The sequence below is a fragment of the Eupeodes corollae genome, chromosome 3, assembly GCF_945859685.1.
Source record: "Eupeodes corollae chromosome 3, idEupCoro1.1, whole genome shotgun sequence".
Taxonomy (NCBI): Eukaryota; Metazoa; Arthropoda; class Insecta; order Diptera; family Syrphidae; genus Eupeodes; species Eupeodes corollae.
Genome location: NC_079149.1, coordinates 79,906,224 through 79,916,533, shown reverse-complemented (window position 1 = coordinate 79,916,533; position 10,310 = coordinate 79,906,224). Strand labels below are relative to the sequence as shown.

Here is a 10,310-nt window from a genome sequence, read left to right as displayed (position 1 = left end):
TTATGTTACAATTTTTAAGTTGGAAAGAAAATTAAAAACTCGTTTATATGACACCAAAAATAACATAATAAAAGTAGGTAGGTAAGGTAAATAATCAACCCATACCAAAGACTAAACATTTGAAATGCAGGCAACGGGGTTGGGTCAAGAGTAATTCTTGTGATGAAAAGTGCTTTCTCAAATTAGCCGTTCGAATTCAACTTAAAACCTCTCTGTTTCTGAAAACAGTACTCGCACACAGGAATAGTTGAGAGTTGTTAGTCACTAGGTCCTGGTTCTCAATGGATTGTTCCGCTATCCAATTTATTTATATATTAACCCTATGCTATTAGATTGATAGTGCAATAATCTTACAATTAATCCAAAAAATGACTTAATAACACATGGGATTCATTTCCTACGCTTGCGAAATTGTGACAATACGAAAATTCAACTTTTGGCTAAGCAACCCGATGCTATTAGACAGACAATCTAATAACATTTACACATACACACACATATATCAGCGACATCTATCTCTGAAAAGCGAACTAAGATTGTGTTAAGTTCTTTCAAATTATATGTCACTTCCGACAAAAGAAAACAACTTGAACGTCTAAGCTATTTCATTTGAAGTCGAACAGAACGTAACTTTGAGGTAATCATAAGGACTTAGGTTTCACTATGAACGCAGAAAACAACACCAGAGCTGAGATCAAACGAAGAACTACTTTTGCTAACCGCTGTTTCTTTGGGCTAAGAAAGTAATTGAATAGCAAAGCCCTCTCTGTCGCAATATAAGACCCTCATCATCCCTGTCCTGCTGTATAGTGCAGAAGCATAGACTATGTGCCTGTCTATACGCGTTGTGCCCACAACGTTGTGGTCACAACACTATGTGTCTACACCCACCTTCTTTTCATCGATTTCAAGGCCGCATATGACAGCATTTACAGGGACGAGCTGTATAGAGCCATGTCTAGTTTTGGCATCCCTGTGCAGGATGACCATGGAGAATTCACGCTGCTCCATAAAGGTTGGAAACAACTTAACAGAACCTTTTGATGTCAAAAAAGGCTTTAGACAAGGTGATGCGCTGTCATGCGATTTTTTTAACATCGTGCTTGAAAGAATAGTGCAGAGCTCACACGTCAACACTAGAGGCACTATCTTTCAAAAGTCTGTCCAATTACTGGCATATGCTGATGACATTGACATAATCGGAAGAACTCAGCGTGATGTCAATGGGGATTTTGTGAGTATTGAGGCAGAGGCGGCAAAAATGTGTTTAACGGTTAATAAGGGCAAAACAAAGTAGATGCTGTCGTCTAGAAAGGACATACAACACCGACGTTTTGGTCAAAACATCACAATCGACAGACGTAACTTTGAGGTAGTCAAGGACTTCGTCTACCTAGGCTCCGCTGTAAACGCAGAAAACAACACCAGCGCTGAGATCAAACGCAGAATAACTCTTGCTAACCGCTGTTTCTTTGGACTAAGAAAGCAATTGAGTGGTAAAGTCCTCTCTCGAGGGACCAAAGTGTTGCTGTATAAGACCCTTATCATCCCCGTCCTGCTATACGGTGCAGAAGCATGGACCATGACAAAAGCGGATGAAAGCACCTTGCGTCGCTTCGAGAGAAAAGTTCTTCGTGTGATCTACGGTCCCGTATGCATCGAAGGGGAATGGAGGAGAAGATGGAACGACGAACTGTACGGGCTGTACAGCGACGTAGACTTAGCCAGAAGACTAAAAGTCCAACGACTAAGATGGCTGGGTCACGTAGAGCGCATGGAATCCAATGCTCCAGCCCGGAAAGTCTTCGAATCCTCACCCACAGGACAGCGCAGTAGAGGAAGACCGCGGATCATGTGGCGCGCACAAGTGGAAGGTGACCTCACCCAACTTGGAGCGTGAAACTGGAGACATCTAGCTAGGGACCGAGCTAGATGGAAAAGTTTGTTGGGTGAGGCCCTAGTTCACACAGGACTGTAGCGCCACCTTAAGTAAGTAAGTAAGTAAGTAAAAAGCAGACAAAATCCTGTGTATGTCGGTAGTATATCATCCGTTCAAAAGTTCGAACACAAATGTTTCAAGTTCTTAGTTCCACAACACAAAATGGAAAACGGGTCATGAGTAGTCACAACACATGTAGACACATAGTGCTGTGAGCACAACGTTGTGGGCACAACACGTATAGACAGGCACTATGACTATGAGAGAAAGTTTCTTCGGGTGATCTACTGTCCCGTATGCATAGAAGGGGAGTGGAGGAGAAGATGTAAAGACGAAGTAGATTCATCCAGAAGGCTAAAAGCCCAAGGACTAAGATGGATCAGCGGCGAAAAGTGATGCCTCCGACTTGCAGTGCGAAACTGGAGATATCTAGCTAGGGACCGATCTAGACGGAGAAGTTTGTTGGGTGAAGACATAGTTCACACATTACTGTAGTGCCACCTTAAGCAAGTGAGTTAGTAAATGTACTTCACACATGAAGGGTCAATGGTCTTGCATATTAAGTTTTAAGAATGATAAACGTGAAGTAAGCTTCAGTTTTGTTTAAGAACACACTCTCTATTGAAGAAAACCTTGAAATATTTCAAAGAGAAGGACATAGAGAACCGACTTAAGGGGTTTACTTCCCTTTAACTCACAAATTGCTTTCAAATGACTTTCTCCATTATAATAAGCATGTACTTGTGGCAAAATGCATTTCTTATGTAAGCAATCCAGAATCTGTGTATAGAATGTTTATGGAGTCTTGTCCAATGGTCAAACAAAGTGGTTTGATTCTAAATGTCATTCAACCTTATCACAGGCCCCGTCGTAATAAATAAAAGTATCATTGCTCCCATCGTACTAAAAAAATTTGCTACGAAATTCGGAGTTCGTGTAAAGTGGTATCACTAGCACCGAATAAATAGGAAGTTTGGCAGTTTTTCCTACGAACAGTTATTTTGATCGGAGTTTTGAAAACGAACAAAAAATATTAAGCTCGCGAAGATAAATTAAATAAAAATAAAATATATGAAAAGAATCTTGTAAGTTTTACTATTATTTTAATGTGAAAGTGTTTACCTATTTTTTTTTTGTTAAGGATAAATAAAGTTATCACAAATAAAATTCAATTCGAAAGGCTTTATGAAATGCTTCAAGAAAAACCTGAAATTGCTTTCCTTTTGCCTTTTGGCAAGCAGTAAAAATAGAGTTAAATAGCCTAGGCCTACCTTTTAAGGACACCTCTAGCTGGAGAAAAGTAAATTGAATAGATTAGTCGAAACTTTTTTATAATTTAATTTAATTCTTAGTTGTGGTTAGGTTGGAAGGCATACATCAAGAGAAAAATGGTTAAGAACACAACAAAAATGCAAAGCTACAGGTGGCGGAGAAAATAGAATGCATTCTTTTAGCTCGAAGAAGGTGTCATAAGACTGCCTGGTTTTGAAACTTCGACCACAGGAATAAAAGATACACAAGATTCGAAAATTCTTCCGAGCCTTTAGAATCTAATGAATCTTGTGAAGAGAACTAGCTCGCCGATGTTTCGGTGTCATCAGACGTAGTTAATGTGAGAAATGTTCCACGGCGTCGTCCAATCACTTCGCGTCAATCATACGATTCATCCAGCCTTTTAAAAGAACAAATATAGATGAAAAAAGATCTGAAGAAAAACTATCTGAAATAGAGGAAAAAAGACTCGAAGAATCTAAAAGGCACAACCAAGTAAAGGAGAGAAATTTCTCTCAGACAAAATTGAGATTAAAATTAAAATAGTTGAAATTCATGAAGAAAGATACAGCCTAAAGTAAACATTGAAATAGATAGATGTTAAGGAGTGATATGAGCTGGATTTAAGTCAAGAAATTGCTGATAATTATCATTAAATCAAAAACTTTTGATTTTTTTGTACTATTTACTTTAATTTTTGTATTCTTTAAGTATACCTGTATGTATGTACTTACATAAATGTCTTAAAGAAAACATGAACTTCGTTTGCAATGAAATACACAGTTTCAAATTAAGCTCCTATAATAGGTCCCTTATTTGGGATACTACACCATGGAGATTTGAATGCGGTATTTCGTCCTTTTCTTCAAGTTCGTCTTCATTTTCAGCTTTGATTTCATTTAAATCATCTTCGACGTTAAAGTGAATGCAAATATTAAGCAGGGCACATACTACATTTTGTAGTACCCGTGGCATGATGATTAGTGCGTTGGACTGTCATGCAAGGGGTCTTGGGTTCAATCCCTGCCTGTGCCAGCTTAATTTTAAAAAAAAAATAATTTCGCGGGTACTGCCTCTTGCGAGGAATTGACAAATCCTTCAAGAGTAATTCTTGTCATGAAAAAGTGCTTTCTCAAACTAGCCGTTCGGATTCGGCCTTAAATTGTAGGTCCCTTCCATTCCTGACAACAGTACTCGCACACAGGAATGGTTGAGAGTTGTAAGTCACTAGGCCCTGGTTCACAACGGACTGTTGCGCCACCCCATTTGATTTTTGACATACTACATTTATAATTTGTGCAGATTTTTGCGGGAAATAGTAGAGCTGATGTGCTGCGAGTATGCACCGTGATCGATTTGTTATAAAGCCTATGACTCTCTTCACAATATTCCGAGTTTTACTGTGCTTAAAATTGAAGCTGCTTTGAGGACTACCGACCTCAGCGGAACGAAATGGAGTTATAAGCCAGGGTTCAAGTGGTATCCGGCATAACAAATCCAGACATAAACGTTATTTGTCTGAGATAAAAGTTTGTTTTCAACAAACCTAAAATCCAAGCGTTTGTTTTTCTATCACAATATTTTTCCACAAATGCGAATCGTGGTTTAACCCCGGGTACTTTGCGTCTATAAACCTCACACGCATCTTGTTGTCGCAAATCTGACAAAAAAAATTAATTTCACACTAAACCTCACAAATATGTACATATATCTTGCACTCATACCACCATGGCATTTATACTGAAGAACCCTTTTCTATTGTTGTACAGGAACTTCTCTTCCGCCGGTGCAATAATTTTGACATGAGTTCCATCCACACACATTATAGTACCTGGAAAACTTGCTCTGGAGTAGAAGACAATCTTTGATTGACGTTTCTCAACGTCCGTTATTTCCAATTTAATCCAAATCGGGTACAATTTTCTCTTCAAAATATTTAGCACAATTTTAAGATTTCTGGAAAAAGTTGACTAGGCCTTTCCGATCCCAAAATCTTTGTCAACACAAAGATTGGTATCCTCCATCAGCAATGAATCTCCAAACGTCTGTCAATCTGCTGATTGTGGTGATTGAACTCGAAAACACGCAAGGGTCGAGTTCTTTATCTAGGATCTCTAATATATATTTAAGCGCTGCCTTATTCACCCGAAAGTTTTGTTTTAATCTGGAAATCAATTTTCTTTGTAAGCACTGGAAAGTTGAAAATATGTTAGCAACACTTTATCAACAAGATCCAAGGGGTTAAAAGCATCCTTTAAAATTTTGCGCTGCATTTTTAGTGTTCGTTGTCTTCGTGTATTTTTATTTATTGCAAAGATTACAACGGCAATACTATCCATTTTTAAAGGCAGTGCGTTGGACTGTCATGCAAGTGGTCTTGAGTTCAATCCGTGCCTATGGTACCTGCAGTTTTGTTTTTCTTCATGGCTACTGCCTCTTGCGATTAATTGACAAAACTACCAAGAGCAATTCCTGTCATAAATTTGCAGTTCGGATTCAGCATAGAGTACGCATACCCTCCATTTTTTAAATGACGCGCATACAGGAATGGTTAAGAGTTGTAAGTCTTAGTGTTACACGAATTGTTTTGCCGCCTAATTTATTTAGGATGTTCGTTTAAGAAATAATTTCAGGTTCTCTATGGGCTTTCAAGTGGTGTGGCTGTGAGAATGCATAGTCCTTTATATCGCAATTTAAGTATGCAGCTTACGAAATTAGAATTAATTTCGCAAATTTGAACTCTCAAAAACGTTCATCCAAAACATAAAGTATACACTTATTTCTACTGCCAGCTTTTTATTTATTTTTAAATTCAAGCTTTAAATTACAATTAATAATAAATGTATAATATTGTAATGTTTATATAAAGTAAACAGTTACACGCGTAAATAAATATGAATACCTTCTATACTGATAACAATTGTATTTTTTCAAGATATTAAAAAAAATCCATTAGACATCTTTAAAAAGGAATACAAATTATAATTCGACATTTGTCTATAGTTCATTTTTATTCAATTAAGGTAAGCCACACTTATCCTTTTTAAGTGATAAAGAATGAATGATATCTTTAATGGCAGCTCCAATTCCTTTGCTATGTGTGCCTGAATCGAAGGAAAAATTATTTTCTGGATGTGCATCTAAGCACTTCTGATATCGTAGCTGTGGAATAGAAAAACATTTGAAATTCATAAATTAAATCTTAATATTCAAACTTAATTATACTATGTCACCTTGCAAGCTGCTTCTACTGTCTTGCAGAGGGCTCCACTAGATGGTTCACAGTGAAAGACATGGGCAACAAATTTATTGCGTGCAGTGTGAACGATAAAAGCACACTTCTTAAAATTTTTGCCAATTCCCAAAAAACTCAGATATCGAACTCTGCATTCAGCTATGAGTCTGGTGTAATCCTGCAATAATAAAAGAAAGTTTTAATTCGTGCAAATATAGTGGGGACATTTTCTAGCTTTGGGTTTATTTTTTTTAGAAACTGAAGTTAACATTATTAACACAAATTAAAATATTTTCCGCAATAAACATTTGTATCCACGACCTGTTAAATAAAGTCGTATTTGTGCAAATGTAAATCTGGCTAAAAAAAAAAATTAAAAACTCAATTAGGCAAAAGGGAATCTATCTACATATGATGTTCTCTCGTCTGGCTTGGTCTGGTATTGTTTGCCCTCGTCTGGTGGTGGCCTGTTGTTTTTATTATTAAAAATGTGAAAAGGGGTTTCGAACGATTCATTTTGTGTACATCATGTAAACAGTTCGGTTCGGTTCGGTCGTGCTGATAAGTAGCTCACCAGTTAAACATAAAAACAGTACTTTTTATAAAATTGTTTTCTTTTTAAGTATTTAACGCATAGAATAATTAGCTGATGAATAAGTTACGAAAAATGTGATCGGCTGGTAAGAGCGGAGGAAAAAGAGATATTGCTTGCTCATTTCTAGTCTTGTCTACTCTTGTCTGGTTTTGTCTGGTCTTGTCTGGTCTTGTCTGGTCTTGTCTTGTCTGGTCTTGTCTGGTCTTGTCCGGTTTGGTCTGGTCTTGTTTAGTCTTGTCTGGTCTTGTCTGGTCTTGTCTGGTCTTGTCTGGTCTTGTCTGGTCTGGTCTTGTCTTGTCTTGTCCGGTTTGTTTTGGTCTTGACTTGTCCGGTCTTTTCTAGTCTTGTCTGGTCATCGCTGGTCTTGTCTGGTTTTGTCTGGTCTTGTATTATCTGATCTTGTCTGGTCTTGTCTGGTCTTGTCTGGTTTTGTATGGTCTTGTATTATCTGATCTTGTCTGGTCTTGCCTGGTCTTGTCTGGTCTTGTCTGGTCTTGTTTGGTCTTGTCTGGTCGTGTCTAGTCTTGTCTGGTCTTGTCTGGTTTTGTCTGGTCTTGTATTATCTGATCTTGTCTGGTCTTGTCTGGTCTTGTCTGGTCTTGTCTGGTCTTGTCTGGTCTTGTCTGGTCTTGTCTGGTCTTGTCTGGTCTTGTCTGGTCTTGTCTGGTCTTGTCTGGTCTTGTCTGGTCTTGTCTTGTCTGGTCTTGTCTGGTCTTGTCTTGTCTGCTCTTGTCTGGTCTTGTCTGGTCTTGTCTGGTCTTGTCTGGTCTTGTCTGGTCTTGTCTTGTCTGGTCTTGTCTTGTCTGGTCTTGTCTGGTCTTGTCTGGTCTTGTCTGGTCTTGTCTGGTCTGATCTTGTCTGGTCTGGCCTTGTCTGGTCTTGTCTGGTCTTGTCTGGTCTTGTCTGGTCTTGTCTTGTCTGGTCTTGTCTGGTCTTGTCTGGTCTTGTCTGGTCTGATCTTGTCTGGTCTGGCCTTGTCTGGTCTTGTCTGGTCTTGTCCAGTCTTGTCTGGTCGTGTCTAGTCTTGTCTGGTCTTGTCTGGTCTTGTCTGGTCTTGTCTGGTCTTGTCTGGTCTTGTCTGGTCTTGTCTGGTCTTGTCTTGTCTGCTCTTGTCTGGTCTTGTCTGGTCTGGTCTTGTCTGCTCTTGTCTGCTCTTGTCTGCTCTTGTCTGGTCTGGTCTTGTCTGGTCTTGTCTGGTCTTGTCTGGTTTTGTCTGGTCTTGTCTGGTCTTGTCTGGTCTTGTCTTTTCTGGTCTTGTCTGGTCTTGTCTGGTCTTGTCTGGTCTTGTCTGGTCTTGTCTGGTCTTGTCTGGTCTTGTCTGATCTTGTCTGGTCTTGTCTGGTTTTGTCTGGTCTTGTCTGGTCTTGCCTGGTCTTGTCTGGTCTGGTCTTGTCTGGTCTTGTCTGTCCTTGTCTGGTCTTGTCTGGTCTTGTCTGGTCTTGTCTGGTCTTGTCTGGTCTTGTCTGGTCTTGTCTGGTCTTGTCTGGTCTTGTCTGGTCTTGTCTGGTCTTGTCTGGTCTTGTCTGGTCTTGTCTGGTCTTGTCTGGTCTTGTCTGGCCTTGTCTGGTCTTGTCTTGTCTGGTCTGGTCTTGTCTGGTCTTGTCTGGTCTTGTCTGGTCTTGTCTGGTCTTGTCTGGTCTTGTCTGGTCTTGTCTGGTCTTGTCTGGTCTTGTCTGGTCTTGTCTGGTCTTGTCTGGTCTTGTCTGGTCTTGTCTGGTTTTGTCTGGTCTTGTCCAGTTTGGTCTGGTCTTGTTTAGTCTTGTCTGGTCTTGTCTTTTCTTGTCTGGTCTTGTCTGGTCTGGTCTTGTCTGGTCTTGACTGGTCTTGTCTGGTCTTGTCTGGTCTTGTCTGGTCTTGTCTGGTCTTGTCTGGTCTTGTCTGGTCTTGTCTGGTCTTGTCTGGTCTTGTCTGGTCTTGTCTGGTCTTGTCTGGTCTAGTCTGGTCTTGTCCGGTCTTGTCTGGTCTTGTCTGGCCTTGTGTGGTCTTGTCTGGTCCTGTCTGTTCTTGTCTGGTCTTGTCTGGTCTTGTCTGGACTTGTCTGGTCTTGTCCGATTTGGTGTGGTCTTGTTTAGTCTTGTCTGGTCTTGTTTGGTCTTGTCTGGTCTTTTCTGGTCTGGTCTTGTCTGGTTTTGTCTGGTCTTGTCTGGTCTTGTCTGGTCTTGTCTGGTCTTGTCTGGTCTTGTCTGGTTTGGTCTGGTCTTGTCTGATTTTGTCTGGTCCTGCCATGTCTTGTGTTGTCCGGCCTTGTGCGGTCTTTTCTGTTTTTTTTTCTGGTCTTGTTTGGTGTTGTCTGCTCTCTGGTGGCTTGGTGTTTTTATTTTGTAAAATGTGAAATAGCTTTAGATCTATTTTTATTCTAGTAGCGGTAAGTTTTTCGGTGCGGTTTGGTAGTTCTGATTGGTAGCCCGTCCGTCGGTTAAATTTAAAAATAGAAGTTTAGTCTTTGGTGAATAATTGAACCCAAAAGAGATGTAAATATAATTAAGAAAAAAACTCTAAGGTTGTTATTGATTTTTAATAAAATTGTTTTCTTTTTCAATTAAGAGGCAATCGTGACTCAAGGAATAAGCTTTCGAATAAGTGATCGGGCGGTGCGAGAGGATGTTGAAGCTAAAGAGGGCTTGCTTGGTCATTTTTAGTCTGTCCTTGTATGATCAAGTAGTCCTTTGTCGAACCATACCATTCAAAGGGTAAATATTTTTAAAATAACAATGACATTAAATCAACAGAAGCTCTTTTGTTACAATACACAAATTAAAAATAAACAAATAAACAGTTTTTCGCACACCCGGTCTCACAGGCCAGTAGGCCCCCATTGGCTGGTTAAGTTAAATTTTGTTGCATGACTTTTGACATTGGTGATGATAAATATTTATAAATTATTTTTAACTCTCTTTTTTTTTCGGATTTTAGCCACTAACAACCTCATCTACATTTACGTATTTTCTAAATGTCTTTAAACTAACGGATAAAATAATATTTTTAAAGGCATCCTTAATTTGTCTACAACTTACAAGTCTACACAATCATTCTGTTTTGGCAGGGATTTTCTCATATAACTTACCTTTGAACTACGCACAGTTATCATACTTGGGGCAATAGCCACGTTTACATTCTCCCAATCTTCAGTTCTTGTTTGTGCTATGACACTATTGATTGCTTCATTGATAATTTCCATTCCAGTTGGTTGAGATACTTCTTTGCAACCTACATACAAGGCTTTTAATATCTTTTTCGGTTCCTCCATAGGTGTTGGAAATGATTGCGCT

General features: G+C 39.2%; 1 protein-coding gene across 1 annotated transcript in view; it reads right to left on the bottom strand.

Moving 5' to 3' along the window:
- Positions 1 to 5,982: 5,982 nt before the first annotated feature.
- Positions 5,983 to 10,310, bottom strand: part of LOC129951629 (protein Fe65 homolog) — a 40,825-nt gene continuing 36,497 nt past the window's right edge. The window contains exons 10-12 of the mRNA XM_056063875.1: positions 10,106 to 10,308; positions 6,445 to 6,624; positions 5,983 to 6,373 (exon numbers count right to left, since the gene is read on the bottom strand). Of these exons, the coding sequence (XP_055919850.1) occupies positions 6,230 to 6,373; positions 6,445 to 6,624; positions 10,106 to 10,308 (527 nt within the window). The 3' untranslated portion in view covers positions 5,983 to 6,229. The remainder of the gene's footprint in view (positions 6,374 to 6,444; positions 6,625 to 10,105; positions 10,309 to 10,310) is intronic.